At 40.9% G+C, this 22389-nt stretch overlaps 1 protein-coding gene across 1 annotated transcript in view; it reads right to left on the bottom strand.

The window, feature by feature from the left end:
* Window positions 1-21328, bottom strand: part of PPP2R5A (protein phosphatase 2 regulatory subunit B'alpha) — a 42029-nt gene extending 20701 nt beyond the window's left edge. The window contains exons 1-2 of the mRNA XM_066546448.1: window positions 20696-21328; window positions 3483-3679 (exon numbers count right to left, since the gene is read on the bottom strand). Coding sequence (XP_066402545.1) covers window positions 3483-3679; window positions 20696-20846 — 348 coding nt within the window. The 5' untranslated portion in view covers window positions 20847-21328. The remainder of the gene's footprint in view (window positions 1-3482; window positions 3680-20695) is intronic.
* Window positions 21329-22389: the final 1061 nt, after the last annotated feature.

Here is a 22389-nt window from a genome sequence, read left to right on the forward strand (position 1 = left end):
AAACACTACTTTTTCTTTCTAGATGCATCTTGCTGAACTGAGCTGGTCAGCCTTGAGCACAGAACCTCAGAGTAGTAAGTTTCATGTCCAAAACAAAGCTACTAAATACACTTCTGTAGCACAAATAATTAGCAAGCCTCTCAGCCAAGCCTTTGGAAAACCAATTGTATGATTTTCAGAGTATTCACTACCTCCACTAGCATTATTCATCTCTAAGAATATATGAAACTTAAAATAAACCTTGCACCCCTTTTACATACTAGCCTGTCTTCCAAAAAAAAAAAAACAACCAACCAAACAGTTAATTTACTTTATCATGCTTGCAATACTTCTGCAAATTCTTCCCTATATCCTCTCATATTATTTAAAATATTCTTTTTCTTTCCTAAGTGGTGTCTTATCCCAAAACTGTGATTTCAGAAACACAAATCATAAAAGGTTTTTAAAGCTGGATACATTTCCAGATAAATCCAGCACCAGCTTTCTAAACTAAAGCCCTAAGTTTTCCAAAAATGACATCAGAAAATGTGCCAGTTAGTGTAGTGAAATACAGCAATTATGCCTTATTAAAACAAAAAAGAAAAAAAGTCCCTTATTGTCTGTACATTTAATCTAAACATTTGAAAGATACTAGGTTCAATTCCAGTTTCTGAGTGTGCAGACTGAGGATACCTGATTTATCTTAAATTCTGAATTCACAACCCATACAGCCTGTTAGGACACTGTCATTACATGAGATTTCTATATGCTGCTGGGGAACAAGGCAAGGCTGATAGGCACAAGGAGATGAAGAGTTACATTTACTGAAGAGGCACTGCTGTCATGTTCCCAAAACTGATACAAGCTAGAACTTTCTAATTTCCCGAGTTTTAAAACTTAAAATATTTACAATTGCAAACTCTAATATCCTTTTAGCTTCAGAGTGCTTTCAACTGAGAATTTCCAAACAGAGAAGACACTAGTTTTGGATGACCCAGAACAGAGGTGCACTGACTGCTGTGCTACACCTTCAAAGCCATTTGTCAGCAGAACTCCTCCTCAGCTGAAGGAAAATCAGGCTGCCCAGGGCACCAAAAAGATAACCTACAGCGTGTCATGCACATCTGTTTAAGCAAAGACTTTTTAAAACGATGTTGTTCCATCCTCAACGGTTTGAAATGACACTGGTATCATTTCCAGCTCCCTGCCTGAGGATCCCAGCAGAGCAGAGCCAATCAGAGGAGCCTGTGTGACACTTGGCTCAGCAGCTATCCTGGCAACAGGGACCAGTGAAGGAAAGAATGCCAGACACCTCCTCACCTGCACAGACCCTGCCCATGCACTGGTCAGAAAAAACATTTTATTTCCCTTCCTGCTGTCTGTAAGGCATTGTTGACTTTGCCTCCCCACAGCTCGGGCGACTCCAAGGAAACCTGTTTGAAACCTGAGGCTGTTTCCTCTGTGAGCTGGAGAGAAGTTGTCCCAGGCCTTTGGAAAGAAATTGTTTCTGCTTCTGCCACTGCTGCTACTCTGGCTTTTCTCAGGGAATTTTTTAGTCTGCCTGTCCTTTACTACCAGCCAGATTATAGCTGGATTTCATTAAGGCTATTTCTACTTTTTCATCCCAAAACCACACTTCAAACTCTGCCGCAAAACTCAATTTTTTTTTTCTTTTAATGTAGGAACACTGAACAGCCTAAAAACTTAAAACCCAAGAAAACAAAAGTGAAACGGTAACTCTTGAATCTCATACAAGTTTTGCTACCAAGAAAGGCCTGGAGCCTGATGCAGGTGTTAGGTGGAGGGAGAGACAGACCCATGCAGATTTTTTTTCTGAAGCTGGTACTTCGTCCTAATTCACAGCAAAGGCCTTTTCTGCTGCCAGTTGCCAGGGAGATTAGAAATACTATTCAAGCTTGGAGGGATCTTTTGTCTCAAGCTCTCAAAAAGCTCTCACTGAGCATTTAAAGCTCTCACTGAGCTTCTTCACTTTCTGTCATTTTAGGGGAGAAAAGGAGATGGAAATTTGTTATGGAAGGAAAAACAAGCATCCACAGAATCCAATCATTTGCACAACAAAAAAACCTCAAAAGAACAGCTCGACACCACCTTATCTCCAAGAAAGGAAAACAACTCCAATATAAAAGAAAACCTCCCTTCAACAAGTACTATGGGCTAGTTAGTATATTCTTTCTTCTAACAAGGGGCTACAGAGGGCACACAGAATAAGAAAATACTGCAAGGATTCAGGCTTGCTGCCACCAGCAGCAAGAAAAAAAAGAAGCCTGAGAAGAGGTGAACATACTTTGTCCTTTATTTCCTTATGCAAAAGCATTTAGGACAGAGAACCAGGTCCTTTAAAAAACGAAACTATACAAAACCCCCCAGTGTCCTAGATTTTTTTGTAAAACTTAATAAGCATCTGCTGAAACAGCCAAAACGATTAAAGGGTTCCAATAATCCTAGCCCTTCAGTATAATGGCAAAACTTCCACACTTATTTACATTAAAGATCTGATCTTCCCTATCAGCTGCCCAGAAAAACCCTAACCAAACAACAAACAAACCACCAAACAACAAACAAAATGAACCTTAGGAAAAAACTAATTTGTACTGTATAGAGAACTACACAAGTTGCAAGCTGTATATTTGAACTGCTCTGCTTATGCTCCTGAGAGCTCTTTTAAAGTCAGCATTTTATCTATGTAAACTTCACCAAAGTTTAGAGAACCATTAATGTAAATGCATGGGCACTAAAGCCATTGTTTTTACATTTCACACTTCCAGGAAAAAAAAATTCAGATTATTCTCAAATTTCAGATTATTCTCAAGTGTCTTTCAGTTGCATTCCCTGTACATGGGGTATAGGCAGATCAAAAACATTACTTAAGTAGCATTTGAGAATGTACATAAACACCTGGGAAAGTCAGCAGATAACCACAAATATTTTGTTCATTATTCAACAAGCCATTAGGGGCAATTGCATGGGACAAGTCATCCTATGGTTTATAACATCAGCAAACCACTTGGGCTGCTCTAGTACAGCTCTCCAAGGCCAAAATAGTAACAAACAGCCATAAAAAGTATTTACAAAGTAGAGTTGCTTTCTTATACTGATAAACCTTTCTGCTGTCACCAGCACCTGCAGCAATCACGATCAGAAAACTTTAGCCTAATTCTCCATTGCCACTAGAAAATGAAGATAGGCAGCACTGAAATATTGCCATTTTCTGAAAGAGAACAACTTTAAAGCTTACCCAGACTGCAAGTAGCTCCAGTGTACCAGTTCTTTCACTTTAATTAACCTGAATGCATCATGTTTCAGCTAATAATTAAAACCTGCAAGTTGTTTGTTTTTACAAGCCTTTCTGGGCCAAGTTATCATTAACAAATTATATTATATTGTATAAGCAGAATAACCAACCACAATTCTGAGTTAAATGCCATTAGAGTCATAAACTGATTTTATTAAAATACAAACTATAACAAGAGCATTCTACTTACCATTTTCACTATGTCAGCATAAGCTGACTCAACAATCACTCCACGATTTGTTGAAACATATTCAACCAGTTCATTCAGTGTTGCTCTCTTGATTTCTTTGCTTTTCAGGTCTGAAACAGAGTCCATGAAGTCAAAGAGCACACAGCACTGCTGCAACTTCTGACAAAAAAGATCTTGCTGTTCATTGAAGGTGGCATCTATAAAAGAAAAAAAAAAAAAACAAACCAAACACTTAAGTCTGTAGAAGCAAACAGGATTTCTAAATCTATTTTGTTGACAAGAATTTGCATAGCTATGCCTTTTCTTTAATGTGGAAGAGTAGTGCTTCATAGTCAGCAAACTAACAGCAAATTATTAAGCAATTTTGCCCAAACTAAAACCATCTGTATATCAGAATGGAACACTCACCATCCCCAACTTTTGGTACATAAAAGAAATAACGGACAAAGACAAGGCAGTAAATTTATTTACCAGCAATGAGTTACTGAATTAACTTTATTTTAAATACATAAATATTAACAAGTCTCAGTTCTCCATCACCAAAAGTCATATCCAGAAGCAGTGCATCAAACTAACCTTTCATTCATCCGATTTGTCTCATTCTGTTCCCTAATCCTTTATTATGTAACTGCTTAAAAGCTGTAAAATCTGCTTTGAAGGAACCTTGTCTTTTTACCCCAATACAAAATGCTTCACATACTTTCAACACCATGTGATCTACGTTTCTCTGAAGAAAGAATTCCAATATTTCAAAAGGATTAATCCTGAATCTTAATGCCTTGGTCTAAATAATTTCTGACAATCTTAGTCATGTAAGGGTTTTCCAGATTTCTTGGCCTATTAAGACAATGTGTTTGGCTGTGACTTAGCATTTTCATTTTAGCATTCAGTACCTCTGTAATCTGATAAGCAGAATTCCTCCATTAGCATTTCACATTTACTCTAAAAGAGATGGATTATCAAACACTATACACTCTTCAAAAATGTAATACATCCTTAATATGTTGTAACTATTCCAAAGCTGCATGACCATAACAACCATAAAAAAGCCATGGTTTTAACTGAAAATTTGGTTTAATGTGTCTTTTGTTCTTGTTTTCAACTGTTTATAGGGGTTCAAAGCCACTGGACCAATACAGCATCACCTCCTCTATCAGCCAGCTAGCATTTCACTCACTCTGGTGAAAAAATAATACTCCCAATTTTATCTCCAAATAAAGAATGCTCTCCCCTGAAGAATTTTCAAGACTGGTCTACAGCCTGACTACATCCCTCAATTCATTCATTCACTGCACTATGGCTATGAGCACTGCTGTTTCAACACTAAAAGAATTAGCAAGACAAGAAAATGCAACTGAGTACTGAAAATCTTACATCTCACTTTAAAATCTGAACAAATCACAAAAAAATCTCATGCTTCTCTTTAATGTTTTACAATTATTCTAATTCAACGAAGTTCATTAAGTTTATACCTTTAACTGTGTAAATAAAGTATAAATATAATTATCAGGTCACTCTGATAATACCTGTTTCTCAAGTTTCCTACCAAAGCACCTTTCATTTAGTGGCTGGAACAACAACAGTCAACAGCAGGTGTAATATTCAGCAGTTATCTGCTAGAATTGCTTTGTTTCCATAAGCAAAAAGTAATTGCTGAAATGGACTGACACCCCTGCACTGTGACCCATAGTGCTTGCTGTGCCCTGGAAAGCCAGGCACAGAACACATTGTGTTCCCTTTGCCCACCTGACAGTTGTGATCCTATTAGCTGAGCACAACAACTTCAGGAGCTTTTGAACCAGCCAGCAATCACTACTCCCCCGTGAAGAACGATTCACACTTCTGAATGTCAATTCTGCCATTTGAACCATTTTTCTTTTGAAGAAAAAACCTTGCAAGATGCTTATTTCACTCAGATAACTACAAAGACACGAATTCTTACACTCTGCAAAATAATGAACCTCAGCTGTAAAAACATTTGTAAGTTATGTAACATTTCAGCTCAGATCTTCTCATATTCTACAGCGGATTGCATGAGTAAGTATTGTATCATAGCAACAAAGCAATAACAGTGACATGCTGAGGATAAAATCCAAAAAAGCCTAATTTAAGGAAACAACACTGGGAGGACAGCTTTTTTTGTTGCTAGCCCCAAGCTGATAGCCAGACTGACACAGGAACCACGCCTACTTTTATTTTCCCTCACTACAAACTCAACTATAGTTCGAGTTACAAAGGTCCACAAGTGAGGCACAGGTAGATGATGATAATTTTTTTTAAATTAAAAATGAAGTGTTACTAAGCAAAATTTACTTAGAAGTTTCAAAAACCAGCAGACAGCACCTGAATACTTCTAACCATGGCTCAAACAGACTAAAGACCTCAGGTTAAAAGCCAGTAACTGGAATTCATACAAAATAATTAAATCACTTATTACCTTCCCTAGGATACCAAATAAATTCCTGCATTAGCCACTTCTAGTTAGACACCAGAGTAAAAGAGAATCTCTCCCCTGCTATGCATCATAAATCCATTTCATTAGCAACCTGATCTCTCTCAATTGGACATGTTTCCTCAAATGAAAAACCTGCCCATTAATCTGTTTTGTTACTATTAAAACATTTAAAGTAAAACCAAAGTAAGTATCTTCTTGTAAGCATACATCCTTTTTTTGGACTTGCAAGGGGAAGCACAATTATTTTGTCAACTTATCATCTCTAGTCATCTGCAAGAGATGAAAATTATGTGCAACCATGTCAAAAATAAGGTAACAAGAAAGCCAGCTCTGTTCTGTCAGCACAATCTGTCTTCATGTGCTCAATCCCTGCTTGACACATTGCACATTTGTCCCAGGAATGTTATGAAAGGTACCATGGGAACCACCAAGTGATTGAGGAAAATTTGTTTGTCATATAGGGCTCTTAACTTTTCAGAGCCTTGTCTTTATCCCAGCACAGTGAAAGCTAGAAAACTTTATACCACAACAAAATCATATCACATTAGTTTATTCTAGTTCTAGGAATAAAATAAACTGTGCCACCATAACTGCATAAATACTGGAGCTTTTGGCTTTAGTAGCTGAACAACCCACAGCATGATTTTTAAACCAGCTTTAATCTAATATTCTATGAAGATTTACATCATACATGTGGAGTTCAAGATAATTGCTATTCTTCAAATAATAAATACCATAAAGACCACAGAAGATAAATTAGGTTCAAAATAGACAGTGGATGCCTCAATGAAACAACCCTGAATCAAGTATAATGATGGGAAATCCTGAAGACAAAAACTTAACATCCAGCACCAAAAGAATTATTGCAAAGGATGATCCCCTTTAATCATGACTTGCCTCTGGTCATTTCCATGATAGATAGTAGACAGCTTGTACCCAATTAAAATACTTAATTTGATTGTTGCACTTCATAATACTTAAATTCTCCACAGACTATCTGTACTGCTTACAAACCTCCACTTATTACAGACAGTAGGCACGATAATAAAGGACAAAAAGTAACAAGCAATTTGACTTGGAAGTTCTTCCTGAGCAGAAGTTTTAAAATGTTGAAACTGCATGATTGTACACATCGGTCTGTAAATCGAATGCTTTCAGACTTATAAGGTCATCAATGCAAATCTAAGCACAGAATGTTGAGTTAAGAGGCTAATCTTTCTAGGGCAGGCCCAAACAAAATATGGAAATAAAAAGAAATATGGAAAGAAAAAGAATTCACAAGAGCTACCTCACTGGTACATAAATGGAGACAAAACACACTACAATGATGTCTTCCTACAATATATTTATCTCTTACATTTACAGGCCTTCCTCATGGAAGGAAAAAAAAAGACAATTCTCCTTTCTCAACACAATTGTTTATCCAAGACCTTCAGTACAAAACCAGAGAACCTAACATAATCCTTGATTTATCAGCAGAAACCGGACTTGAAATCCACAAAAAACTCTCTCAACTACACAAATGGCAAGTTCAAAATTTGTAGTTTTCCTGCCAATACAAAATAAACCTCCTCAAACATTTGCAACCTTTTTCCTTTTTTTTTTTTAAGTCTCACTAACTAAATGTTTCTAGTTTTTCCTGAAAGAGCTACTCCAGGAAGATGAAGAAACCAGAGAACCAACCATGAGCTTTTGTCAGACAGCCTCTTAAAGCAGTTCACACACAACCCTCTCAAGCACTTAGAGGACAATGATATTACAGAATAAAGTAACACCTATCTCCTTAGAACTTGGTGACAATTCTACCTAATTCCCTGACAAGCTGAATACATGAAGAGGATCATGTCACAATTGTGCTGCATTCCCCAGTGCAAAGTTTAGGATTTAGGCACTTACTGCACTCTATTCAGCTCAGTGGTGGAGGGATCTGCTGGAGCAGGAGGAAGCCTTAACACTGACACGGAGAGGAGCATGGGGACTGAGACACCAAACCTCTGGGTTTGGCTTTGGGCCTTTTCATTTATAGGAATCAACGTTTTTGTACAGTCTGCTCCTTTCAGAAACACCATTAGTCTGAAAAGGAGGTAGTGTGATAAACTCTGCCCCACTTACACAAACCAGGCATGGGGAGTCCCATTTGACCTAAATGTAATATTTGGTTTTGTCCCAGAGAGCTCTTGTGTATGTGATTGTTGTGGTCTCTCCTAACAGCTGAGTGTCAGTGCTGATGTTACAGGCATGACAAAACATTGTTAGGAAATGCAGTTTTGGTGCAGTTGATGTCACAACAGTGTTTCCAGGCTCTCAGAAGTCTCTACCTGCAGCCTGCCAGGCAGCAAAGTCGTTGGCTGACAGAGATTGAGAGAGGTCTCTCTCCCTGCTACCCCCCTTCCCATTTACTCCTCCCTTCCCCTTCTCTGTTCCAGTCACATCCATCCATCAGCACTGGCTCTGGAACTTGTCAGGCTCTTCCCAAGCTGCTTTAACTCAATAACATGGTCATATTAGTGAGGTTAGATGGCTTCTGGAGGGGCCTGATGTGCATCAGCTCTGGCACAGGATTAGAGACAGGAGCAGCAGCTCTCTGCAGTGAGCTGCTAAGTTAGTTTACATCTCCTCTGGAGCCATATCACACAAGTACTGAGGCATGAGATAATGTATAGGTAAGATTTTTCAGTTAAGTTAGAGATTTCTGAGAATAATACATTTTGGATTTTGTGTTTGTTGTGAGGTTTGGTTATTTTTGGGGCTTTGTTTTGTTTTAAATCACTTAAAGCTCCTTTTTAAAGAAAAAATGTACCCCCATATACTTGGCTGGTAGTGTATAACATTCCCCAGGAACTCCACACACCCATAGGAGAAGTTCCCACAATTCCAGCTTTTGGCAGCTCAACAGCCCCACTGAAACTGAGGGGGCTACTCAGATGAGCTCTGTACAGCACCACTGGCATCCAAGGAACTTTTCATCAATATTTTCAGGTTTTCCACATTAAAAAAATCTTTGTCACCCTAAAGAATAAGCACTATTTTTAGTAGACCAGGGCTGTAGGTTTTCCCTCTGCCCCCTCCAATCAAGTGTTCAAAGAATGTATTTTCAAATTACCTCTTACCCCAAAATCTACAGCTGTTGCTAGAACTACAGAAGGGGCTGAGTGAATTTTTCTCCATGTTGTCAGTAAACAGAACTCTGACTTTCCAGGACAGATAAGGGAGTCAGAACAACATTATGCATCCTAAAAGTTAACCAGCACCTTATTCAATACTAAGTTTGTTCACTAGAGAAGGAGATTTGGAAGACAATGAAATAAAAATGCATTTTCAATCATTATTGAAAGGAAATTTATACTACCTATAGGAGATAAACAGAAACCAAAACAAAACAAAAAACCCACAAAAAATAAACCACAAAAAGAACTTGGCACCGAATTACCAAGTTGATCAATCCTGTCTAGGATCCAGGGGCTCACACTAACATTTAACCTCTTCATTTCAGATATCAGGACTGCAAAGGCAATCAAGATATCAAGCTGAGCTTCTCCTGTACTTCCATTTTTAAATAAACTATTCTGCAGATGGTCATCAGCCAAGTCTTGCACACTGTGGCACCTTCCACATGGTAAACCTCCAGTCTCTTTTGAAATAGTAAGAAAATCAGAAATTTTGCTCATTGGAACATTCTCAATGTAAGATTAATTCTGTGATATGTGCCAGGGAAGGAAAAACAAAAAAGGAAATCACGTATTAGAAGCAAAACAAGATGAGAATAGCAATCAACAATTCCTTTTATTCACATACAGCACTGTGATTTAGAGAGTTAGTTACAAGTCTGGGCTACAGATAATTTTTAAGTCATTTAGTAAAAAGTACTCCTGGAAAGCTGTCTCCCACCCAGTAAGATACTGTTTGTTCAGAGTCTCATCTACTGCTCCACATGGCCAGCAGCTGACCTCAACAAATCGGTGCAGAAAATCTGAAAAGCCCACGCTGATCTAACAACATCTGTCACAAATTCTGTGACAGGGCTCCTTGCAATGATAATGAACTGCAAGTGTCTTATCTAGATTGTTTCTACCTTCTATCTTCCAGGCTTTCTTATAACCGCATAAAGTCCAGAGTCTCCAGCTACTACCATGTTAAATTCCTTGATTTTAATTAAGATTTGAGTCAACCAAGACACTTCAGAGAGTAAGAAAGTACTGAAATGCTTTTATATTAACAGCCCTATTTCTTACTGTTTAATTACAGAAGACAACAAACAGTTAAGATGCAAAAATACAAATTATTCTCTTGGTCCTTAAAGTTAGACTCTAGTAACTGGGCCTGGCACAATTCACCTTATTTCTACCACACTTTCTAAAAAAAGAAGAATTAAAGCACCATTGGTTCTTTAAACAAATAAAAACTCACCCAGCATACCAATCACTGGAACAGGAACAAAAAACACCCTAAAGTCACCCTTAACAAAATGTACAAGTTTAACAATACAAAGGTTACCTCAAAAGCACGCCAGCAGTTCAGAATCTAGCTGAAATTCAGTTCCACGCAACAGCAAGGAAAAGCAGCTGAAAAAATTGTCCAATGGACTGACACAGTTGAATCAGTGCTGCTTTTGACAGTACTGAGAAGTTGAGGAATTTGCACATGGCTAACCATATGAAGTTTTGTTCAGAGTGAAGCTATTTATTAGAAAAGGCAAAGAAGTTTCACTTCTTACACATCTGAAGTGTCATATTTTCAAAAACCAATTACCCCCCCCCCACTGCTCCTGTATTTGAAACAAGCTTGCTCCCACCCATAAGCCAGTACAATGCTCTCCAATGCATTCATTTATGGTTTTGGCACACACTGCTCCTGTATTTGCTGTCATCATTTAAAACCCATAAAGCAGTTTTAGTGACTGATCATATGGCAGGGTAAGCCTTTTTTGAATATACCCAGAGCCTCAAAAAAATTAATTTAAAACAGGAACCTGCCTCTTTAAGGAACAGAGTTCTGAATTTAAGGGTAATAAATCCTATCGTGGAGTTCCATATGCATAGCCAGGTAATTCAGTTGGGAAAAGAGAGTAATTGATTTTTTGAATGGGAAATTGTTTCTCAGAAGATATGAATATGGGATAGATAGCACCTTTAACTTAAAATTACAGAAATTGATACACAGGCCCAAGAACTGAAACACCTTTCCCAAACAGCAAAGAGAGCTCCTAAATAGCTTTTTAAATTTTGAAATGTAACAAAGGTTTTTGTTATGGTAAAACAGGGATGCATTCAAGAAATCCTCCTAACAAGAGGGCAAATAAAGACCAGGGTATGTAAACAGGTAATTTCTTTAAAATCTAAGTCAGTACACTGAATGAGCCACAAGGTAAAAGTACCCAGGGATGCTGCACAAGCAACTTGTTACTCCAGGTAATTCACTCTTGTGCCAGGAAAATTAACCACCAGCAAAACCCAAGGGACTACAGAAATGGAAGGACACTACAGACCAAGCTTCTGGGAGTGTCAAATCAAAAAGATCAGAAAGGACAACTGGTATGATGCTCCATGTTCCCAAAATATAACCTTATTTACACTTTTCCACCAATTGAAGCACTTGCCCTTACAGAAAAGCTATTTATCAAAGTGTAATGGTTCAACAAAATACTGGATTTTCACATGTAATTTTGAATATGCAATAAAGCCCTTGAGGGTGTGACAAGGGTGAAGGTGTGAGGGTGTCACATCTACGCTGCTAAGAATTAAAAGAATAATCTGAGCAGCTCTGCTCCCTATTTTGCCTCCCAACAGCTGTAGTGCTCTGCACAAATTTTAACAGGGCACACAGCCAAGAAGCAGGTGACAAAGTTGTCTGCCACACAGGCTCAGTAAAAATTTCAGCTTAATACCTGTTATCTTGGACTGCATTAATAACATTTTCAATTCACAGGGACCGAAAACACTTTGCTTGAATGAAACAAATTGATTTGTACCTTGTAAGTCTGAAGGGACAGCAACTGTATTTACAATTTATGTTCCCTTAAGTCAACTGCAAAACTCCTGTCTGACATTATGGTAGTTTATAATTAATGAGTGGTAATTATGAAGTATGTAATCAGTGGATCTGTGTTGCATATTATTAACAGCTTAAAAATCTATTACCTTCCCCATCATTTCCTCACCATATCTAAGTATAAAAATTAATTTTGAGTAAGATGATGAAGTTGCTCCAGTTTGATATCACACAAGAACATGCAACTCAACACAAATCAAGTTTATTTTCCAGAAACTGAAGAAACACTCATGTAATTTTCACATGGCAATATTAGTGCTAAGTGAAATATAAAAATACCCTTTATTGAAACCAAGGGTAGCTGTTAAACACAATTTAACAAGAGTACACAAACTTATTTTGTAATTAATTTAGTACTTAGCTTTTAAACATGAAGGAGATGCACAGAGGAGCAATTTAAATGAAATGTGTGCCAGAGGAAACAGCCAATCTAACTTTCTAAAACACAAGGAAAACCCACCTCTTCCTTTGAATTCCTGTGTAAATCTGTGTGGAAGTTACAAGTACTGGAATAACTCCTTGGATAAATATATAGTTTACAAATTGGCTAAACAAGTGTTTCTTACTTTTCACAGTCTTCTTGGATCAATAACAAGATACTTCATAATTATGTTGCAGTGGAAAGAATTATGATTAAATTAGACAGGGAACACAGGTGAAATCCTGGTTGTGCTGCATTCAGTGACCCAACTCCCACCAACCTGAACGAGAACAGATCATCCTGAGCAGACAAATACCAAACATTCGTGGGATCTCTTTGCTTAATTTATGTGAAGCAGACATTTCATCTCATAAATAAAAGGTTGAGGTAATTTTTTCATTAATTTCAAGCATACTAGAACAGTTACACACTTTCTACCAAGAACTCTAAATATGAAGTGTTCAGTAATGAGGGAACCTGCACTTTAAGTCCTCTCCCATTTGGCAAAATCTCTTGGCTATTTTTAAACTCAATTTACATAATTTTGATGTATTTGGTTTATTTCGATCCCACTTCCTACTCTTAAGGGAAGATGAACAAATATTAGTATTACCAAACCCTGTCCTTCCTGACTTTACTGTGGGACCAAGCTCTTGTCTCTCAAGAGGGTGCTGATACTCACATCTTCGTTTCTCTTCTTGAAACAAGAACTGCTTTCCTACAGAATCCAACTATGCTGAAATGCACAAGTTTGTTTCCCATTCATAATTCAAGACCTAAGCTCAGTTCTCACTAGTAGATAATTTTTAAACTCATAGACAGGGAATCAAAATTTTGCTGCTTAACAAGACTTCAATCTTACACATGTATGTCATATTTCAAGCACCGAATTTGTAATCGAAAATACAGTATACTTCTCAAAAGTTTTACACAACTACACTAAATTAGAATCTTTTTTCAAAAAGCCCACTTTTTCCTCCCCTATACTCTCCCATACAATTTTACTTGGGATGAAATTAATAAAGTAAAAACTGTGCCTCTGTATTTTGAAGGACCAAGCATCTACAGAAATAAACCTATTAAATCACTTCTAAAAGCTCGCTTGTTTATGCAGTGGTGCACTCTGCTAATCCTTTAATGCAGCTATAGTAGAAATGAAGCTGTTTCTCCCTTCATATTTCGAGACATTGCTGTGACTTTTCATTCCTGATCATTTTCAGATCAGCCTTCCTGCCCCATGCTATACTGTCCTCCTCCAAACTTGCTCAACCCACCTCCTCTTTCAATTCTGAGAAACAACTGTCCCACTCGCACTGTCTGTCACCCACAGCTTGCCAACTCTCCAAGTGTGCGACGGCCTCAGATACAAACTTCTAATCAGTCATTTGAAACTTGTATTAAAAATGGAAAGCTTTTCTCTTATTGTAGGGAGTAACTTTATCATCTTTTAAATTGTTAGTCTTTTAAAAAATTATCTACTAGAAATAGAACATCTTCCTTTTGCAGCATTGTTCTTGAATAGACATGCACAAATCTAATTTGTGCTGTTACTCTCACCTCGACCTCCCAACTCTCAGCAAAATTTGTATTTCTCTTCTGAATCCTGTCATATCAACAAAGCTGACAAAACCCATCTATTTCACCAAACTTTGCTTTGTAAGATCAAGATAAACAATGGAAAAGAGAAGAAACTTAAGATGAGAATGAGAGAGATTTAAATCTTTTCCCAATAGTAGAAATGGTGCTGTTACATTGACTTTTATTTTTCAATCTATAGCCTCTTTTATTCACCATATCCATTGCAGCAGTACATGCTACTCCTTCAGCAGGATACAGGTCTACTGAATTCTGATCAGACTGCTGTTTGTTCCTGCAGCCTCCATGCCCTTAAGATACTGAGGCTTAGTATCCTGCATTTACATTTCAGCTTCACTTCCCACCCCCAAATGTACACTTATGCTCGCCTCAATTTTCAATTCTCAAGGAAAAAACTTCTCATTTGATGATCCAGCTAATCTACAATCAATTCCTGATGTACAGAACAAAAACCCTAAGCCTGTGAAGTTTCAGAAGATTGTGGGAAGTTCAGAATCCACAGCTGCAATGAAAAGTTACGAAGAAATTAGAAGAGAACATGTTGAGAAATATTTCCAGAAAGTTTCACATCCAAGAGGAGTGTTGAGACTCCCAGCACTGAGTTTCCTGCAGCCACTGGAGAGGAGCTGGCTTCTGCTCTCTCTTCCCACTTTGGCTTTTCCATCATCACAGCAGTTCCATACCATGTCTCCACCTGGAATGTACCCCTGGGCTCTTGCTTGTAGAAAATGACAGTTTTGCCTACACTTGCTGTCTAACTTTGCCTCCTGCTGTCCTGGCAGTTCTGCAGACAAGAAGCCCAAAGAAAGCCACACAGAGCAGCCTCCCAGAGCATGGCAGATGGGAGCAGCACAGCAAATCCTGAAGGAGCTAAACATACCAGCTTGGTAAATACCAACTCATCAGTCCTGCTACAACAGCTACAATTGGACCAAACAAGAATCTGGACCACATGAGATTCATTTGCATTAAGAACCACGTGCTAAGCTCTGAAGTACAGCAAGCATTAAACCTCAACACAGCTCATGGTTTGTTTGGGTTTTTTTTAATATTGACACTATACAATTTATCTTTCCTCTAATGTTCCAAGTAGTTTGAATTGGTTTTGCTGAAAATAAGAACATTAGCCTGAGGAAGAGCTGCAAATAAAACTGTCCATACTTGGCATGGAAAACTTCAGTACAAACAGTTCAGCAATGTTGTGAGCAGCTCAGAGTAAGATCTTGCACAGGAAAACTGAAGGTAACCTTAACTATGATGAACTCTGCTTTCAAGTCAGAAACATATGAAATATCATCTTGCAGACAGTATTATTCACTGGCCACAAATTCAGCAAAACTTGAGGGAAACTAGTTCAATAATTCTCTGATGGAATAAATGATTCAGACTTTAAAAAGAAGCTGTCACTATCCAGTTTCTAGTAGAGCATTTTGCCAAGGGAGTCTTCTAAAACAGGTGTTATTTGCTACCTGTTAATCCAACTGGGCTGCAGCTCCAACCCTCCGAATCTACATGCTGCTAAAAGCTGTAATTTTAACCTGCTAGATTAAAACAAGAGTCAGGATAGAAGCTAAATTTTACAGCCTTCTCAATGGAAGTGTCTTTTTTCATCAGAACACAACACATATCCCTTCTGTGCCTTAAAAGAATATTAATCTGTCCAGAACTGTTGGTATGACACCTTTTCAAAAGCACTGAGTGATTTTAAGATAGACAGATGTTAAAAAAAATCTCCAATCTATAGATTGAAATAATCTTTTGATCAGATAGCCTGCAGCAATAACTAATTCCATTTGCATTTCCTACAGCAACTAACATTATATTCAGCACCTGCAAAACTACTATCTGACTAAACCAGAAAGCAATGAATATGGAAAAAGAAATCTGATACTAAGCTGGCACATGGAAGATGTGAAAGATTGAAATAGAAAAGTTCATGTGAAGACAGTCAATAGGCTCTATATTTAGGAGCTGCATTTGATGGAAGTATATTCTAAGACCAAAAATTCAAGTTACGGATAAAAAGGTCAATTTGTTAAGAATAAAAACCAAAATGTTCCACTCCATAAACTAGGAACAGTTCCTTAATATAGAAAAAAATTCAAACAGCTCGTTTTTCATGGAACTACTACAGTTTTTTCATCTGTTATAGGTTGTTTATTTCTCAAGACTGTAACTTCACTAAAAAGGAAGTTTTGACTACTTCATAGTACGTCCTGCTGAGATTATAGCAAGAGGTAAACATAAATTCCTCACAGAACATCCTCATTCTTCATCTGAATTAAAGATTCTCACTTTTAAGGAAAAACTCATCCAAGATGATCACAGTTGCAAGGGATGTTTAATACAAAAGGTGGAGGATGGGAGACTACAGAAGAGGAAATAACAATGAATCATGAGGGACACAAAAAAACAAGTGCAAATCTGAGAGAGAAAACTGTCCTTTCACTTATAAATATTTATTAAGGCTGTAGTAAAAGTAAACCATTCTAAAACTTTGAAGCACACTTCCCCTTGGGGAGCAAAGGCAACTTAATAGGACAAGAAAATTCCTCTCAGCTGTTTTTAATTCCACTTATTTATGTCACTCTGAAGCACACACTATGACCCAAAACCACTCAAAGTGTGAGGCTTGAACTGATCCTCAGATTTAATAACATTAAAATTTTACGTATCAGCAAGGTTACCAGGCCTCTCTGCAGCATTCCCACAAAAGCTTAGCTTGAACACAGCAACCGGTTTTCAGCCAAAGCCAAGCTCTCTCTCAAGGGTTTAAGTAAAGAAAATAACCAGAATTAGCACCTATTTTACACCTTGTATTTGAATGCTGACACTGCACACTGGGAGGTCTTCTTAAAAAGACTTCTTATTCCAGTACACTCCTCTGTAACCTCTGTAGCTCTCAGCCCCACAGAGATCCCTCCAACTACTGCTAGTCCATGGCTGAAAGATTTCTGGATCACTCTCCAATTCTCCTCTTGTGAGGGTAAGAGGCATCAGGAAATGTTTATTCTTTCCAGCTGCAGTTGACAAGTTTGGTACACAAAAAAAAAAAAAAATATCTATTTGCTTTACAAGCTGACGGGCCATATTAACTGTAGTAAATCAAAGCAACAAGTTGTGTTTTCTATTCACCACTTTCCACCTATATTTCTAGATGCTGCTTCAACCAAAAGTGGCAGAGACAAGCATGCATACATCTGATGGAGAGTCAGATCAGGCTCCAAGGTCAAGTTGCATCTCTCTTTCAAAAATGAAGGTAACTGCCATGTTCTATTGCAGCCTCTTAAAACAATCTCCTATTGGGACAAAATTTATCACCTCTTAAGACAACAAAAATAACATTCCCTTTGCTAGATTTCTTGAAAAGCAACACTCTCAGAATTGTCCATGAAATTATAAAGTCCTGTTGTATTCCAGCATATTACTCTGGCTGAAGATTCTTCAAAATTCTTTTATTACACAAACTTTAGGTAACAAAATGAAAAGAAGATGGGGGGGGGGGGGGGTGATTAAACAATCTTTTCTTTTAAATATAATCACTGTGTCTTCACTATTTCTTATTCAGTTGTTAAATTATACACTGTAAAATAGACACTGTCCTGAATAACAGTGCTTTAGGAAACCCCCTAAATTAACTGAAGAACAAATTACTAAATTATTTTGAGTATCCTGCCATCAGTCAGGTTTTGCTGAGCTTTCACCTACACAGGATAGATATCATCACACCCACAGATAAGCTGAATGTTAACCACAGCACACCGTCTTACCATCCCTCCTCTCCATCTCAGTCCCCCAAAAACACCTCTGAAGGGAAGAGTTCCTCCTAATGGGGACTGTCACCCACCAGTAGAGATGTGATGTAGGAGAAGAAATACACAGCCAAAGCACAGAATTTTGGTAATTGAGAGCAGCAGTACAATTAGCTAACTGCAGAAATATGTATTTCTTAGAGTATCTGCCTAAAGGCTTTGGAGCAATACAACTCTGAAAGTGTGTCTCACCATCTGAGCTGGCCATTCCAGTGGCAAACAAAACAGCCCCTACAGAAAAGGAAAAATCCCACAACACTCTCTGCCCAAGAAGGTGTTTTCTAAAGTGATGGGTAATTTCTGTTTTTCTTCTGGAACATCTCTTCCTCCAGTAAAATAGATGCAAGTGCTTTAGGCCAGTTTGGCAAACCTACTGGGGAGTTTTAAAATACTGCTTAGACTTACTTTAGAATATTATCTCTTAAAAGTGATGAAATAAGACAATACTTCTAAACAAGATGAAATATTTTACAGCAGCATAATACCAAACTGCTTTTTCATCTAAAAATATTCCATTTTCTCCCAATACAGGTTTGAAATACCTCAGGTTTAACATTTATTTGAAGAGGTCTGAAAAAGTAAAAACTTGATCTAATTACTAAGTGTATGCTGAGCATCATTAAAATGACTGTACTTTCCTTTTCCAGCCCATGCCTGGAAATTCTGGTTCACGATTCTGTAGATAATACTACACTGGCAGCATCAAAACTATTGCTGAATTGCATATCAACTTTCAAGAATAAAGCAAAGATTTATCTTCCCAAGACACATGTGATTAGAACAAATAGTTGTATTAAACAATCCATTTGTAGAGAGAGGAAACTATTTCTAGAACCTTTTTTGGTTTCAGGGGCAAGGAAGGGTTAAGAGGAAAAGGGAGAGAGGGAGCAATATGAAAAGAAACCATCCCATGCCCACAGCTACATTCAGGACAAACCTAACATCACAAACCTAAGGGAGAAAAACAAGCAAAAGCAGCCCTGCTTGACTTTCTGCAAACTGGCTACTTGGCACACTACAGCTCACAAAAGTACATTTTGCCCACAATTTCTGTTCTGAAGCAGGTCTCCAAGGCAAGACTTCACATCTGAATCACAAGCATAAAGACTGAAGAGATTTTCCTTTAAGAACTTCAGGCAATAAAGCGATTCAAACTACTATAAAACCCTGCATAACTGAAGAAATTCCTCTGCTGGTTTATGGCTTCAAATTTCCAAACATCTGAGCTGCTGATGCCATGCAAAATTTCTCTGTGTTACAAGTAAAAAGCTGTAAAACCATACTCACAAAACTACAGGACTTAATAATGCAGAGTTAAAAATTTAATATTAAAGTCCCAGCTCAGCAAAGAATGTAAACTTGGACATTTTGCTGATTTAAGCTGGAATTGCTCCCTGCATAACACACGTATGTTTAACTGTTTGCTGGACCAGGTCTCAAACTTTCTGAAGTCTGCCACCTATGTGCAGTATTAACCAAGGGCCTTTACGAAGTACTAAGTGTGGTTTCTCAAATTCAGCCCTGAGGAAAGTGCATGGTCTGAACAGCATGGGAACAGCAAAAACTGCTGATTTCAAACAAGTTATCCAGGCTGTCAATCCCTCAAATCGAAGCAGTGGACCAAGACAGGACACAACTTCATAGAGGACGGAAAGCCCAAAAGAAGCAGCGAGAACACCCCTGCTGTTGTTCAAACTAACAGCCAAATCCACTGCAACAAACATGTTAAAACCAAACAAACAACCCTGCCCTTGTTACTCCCCTGCCTAAGCTTATTTCTAGTCAATAACATTTCTGCTAAGAGCCAGATTTATGATTCATGTACATCTGTCACTCAAAGAGCAGGAAAACGTGACAGCCTTGAAATACTAGAGACATGATTGTAAATGCCATAAAAATCAAACTGAAAAAAAACCAAACCTCAGTACCTAGGAATATTTTTACGTTTGCTATGTCTTATTCAGATTTTGGATATTTGCTGCAAATCAGACTTTTTTTTACACCATCATATGATGTAGCTTCAAAAGCCTTAAGACTTTAAAGCCAGTGGAAGTAAAATTAACATGCTAGGTCACGTTAAGGTAATCGCTCTCCCTTTTCTTCCAAGTCCCTGACAAATGTTTTAATAACAAGTTTTGTATTCCCTCCCCAACATATCCTTTCCGTAATTTTAAAAATATACAGAAATATACTCTGATGTTCAAAGATGTAGAAGGTTGCAATGAACTACGCTTCATTTCTGTGACCTAATGAACCGAGCCTTCTCAATTTTAGCTGCGGCACAGGGGATAAAACCTTCACTGCCTATTTTCTGTTTCAGCAATGCCAGCACTCAGAGTTTTCATTCACTCGAGAGTGTCTCCACAGAGCACCGTGCTGGAGGAGTCTCCGAGGCAGCTCCTGGAGAGCAGCAAACGCCGCTCCACGCTGTCCGAGAGCGGAGCAATGCACGGAGCGGCCGAACGGGAACTCTCCCCGCTACCTCGGGATGTCACACCACGGGCACAGCTCCTCTTGGCAAACCCCCCGTGGGAGGAGCCACCGCTCGCTCCCGGGTTGCAGCGCTCAATCGCCCGCACTCCTCAACTCAACTTATGGTCTGCATTTTCCTCAATAAGACCTTAAACCACATTTTGCTGTTCCCACCAGCCAGAAAAGAGGGGCGGCGAGTTAGCGGAGTCAGCAGCGGCCGGGACAGCGGCGCTGGTTTTTTGTGCGGGCAGAGGAGGAATTCCAGCCGCGGGTCCTACCTGGAAAGCGCCGGGGGCAGGGGAGGACACGGCTAAAGGGCAGAGGGCGCGGGGCAGGGGCCGAGCCAGGGCAGGCGCTGTGGGCAGCGGCACCTGCAGTCGGAGGGGAGGGCGGGAGGGCAGGCTCGTACCTTTGAGCTGGGGCAGCGGCGAGAGCTCCACCGGGCTGCCCTGGCTGCGGAACTGCGAGGAGCCCTGCGAGCGCTTCTGCCTCTGCGCCTTGCGCACCGATTTCCGTGTGAAGCCATCCACCTTCTCCGCGGCAGAGATGGCCGCCGACATGGCTGGGCGGCGGGGCGGCTCTTCACGAGCATATATTGTACCGGAGGGAGAAGCGGGCGGGCAAAAAACAAAGGGGCTTAAAAAAAAAAAAAAAACAACAAAAAAACAGCAACGAAAAACACCACCAAAAACGAAGTCCTGGCTGCCCTCACACACCGCACGGACGAGGAGAGGAGCGGAGCGGGCTCTGCCGGGCGCTGGGGAGGCTCCCGGGTCGCTCCTCAGTTCCTGCTTCCCTCGCCGTTTCCTCCCCGCGCGGAGCCGCCGGGGGAGCGGAAGGGGGGAGGAGGAAGAGGAGGAAAGGGAAAACAAACAAACAAACCCAAAGACAACTTCGCCCGGCGGGACGGGGGCGGGCGAGCGCCAAACTTTCCCTGCCGGGGTCCCGCTGTCCTCAGGGCAGGCGCGGCACGAGCCACCGCGGGACGGGCTCGGCGGCGCCGCTGCTGCCCCGCTCCCGCTTCGTTCGCTCCGCGTCCCCTTCAGCCAAGCCCGCTGTCATCGGCCGGACTCGCCCCTGAGCTTCAGCCCCTCGCCTCCACGCGCCCCGTGTCCGCCTTCAGCCGCCGCCGGGCGCTCCCCGCGCCTCCGCCCTCATCCCGCCTGGCCGCGCTCTGCCGGGGGCCGCCGCGCGTGGCGCCGCCAGAACCGCGGAGCCGCCGGGCAGCGGCCGCGCAACTTGGCGGAGCGAGCGGAGTTGAGCGGAGGGAGGGGGGAGGGGCGGGGCGGGGGCGGGGACAGCGGCCGCGGTTGGCGGCGAGAGGTGATTGACGGCCCCGAAGGACCAATGGAGGGAGAGGAGCGCGGAACGCCCCCCGCTCCGCCCGCGGCGGCCTGGGGAGAACGCGGGAGTTGGGCCGCGCGCCGGGGACCGGATGATTGACAGCTGGCCCCTCCAACCGGGCGCGGGGGAGGCGGGGCGGGCGGGGTTTCCCGGCGGGGGGAAAGGGGCAGGGGAACGGGAAGGGGAAGGGGCGGGATGGCGGGCGGGGCGCGCGCCGGCCAATCCCGCGGCGGGGAGGGAAGCGGCGCGGCGGGCACGGCGCGTCCCGAGCTCTCCGGAGGCAGGGACACCGCCACAGGGTGCTTGATGTGGAGCCGAGAGCGCTGGGAGTCGCGCATCTCCGCTCCATCTCCCGACTGCTCCCGACTATTTATTTTTTTTTTCGCCCACCCTCCCGACGCCTCAGCGCTTCATGTCTCCTGTCCGTTCCGCCGGGCTCGGTTGTTGGACGGCCGGCGGTGTTTGTCCCTGCCCGCAGGTCCCGTGGCGCGGCGCTGCCCGAGCCCAGCACGGGCTGGGATTCCCGGGATGGGTGCGCACGGAGGAACCGATCCCGAGCTCTGAGCGCGTCCGGGGGCTGGGCTCGGGCTGCAGCCTGGCCGGGACACCGGAGATCCGTGACAAAGGCACGGCTGCGGGGCTGCGCTAAAGCCTGACTGCGCTGCTGTCCCATATCCAGTTCCACCCTCCCCCGTTCGGAGCTGCTAACACGTGGGATGCCTTACCTTGGAGCCATTGACGTAGAATTGTTTTAAGCAC

The sequence above is a fragment of the Molothrus aeneus genome, chromosome 3, assembly GCF_037042795.1.
Source record: "Molothrus aeneus isolate 106 chromosome 3, BPBGC_Maene_1.0, whole genome shotgun sequence".
Lineage (NCBI taxonomy): Eukaryota > Metazoa > Chordata > Aves > Passeriformes > Icteridae > Molothrus > Molothrus aeneus.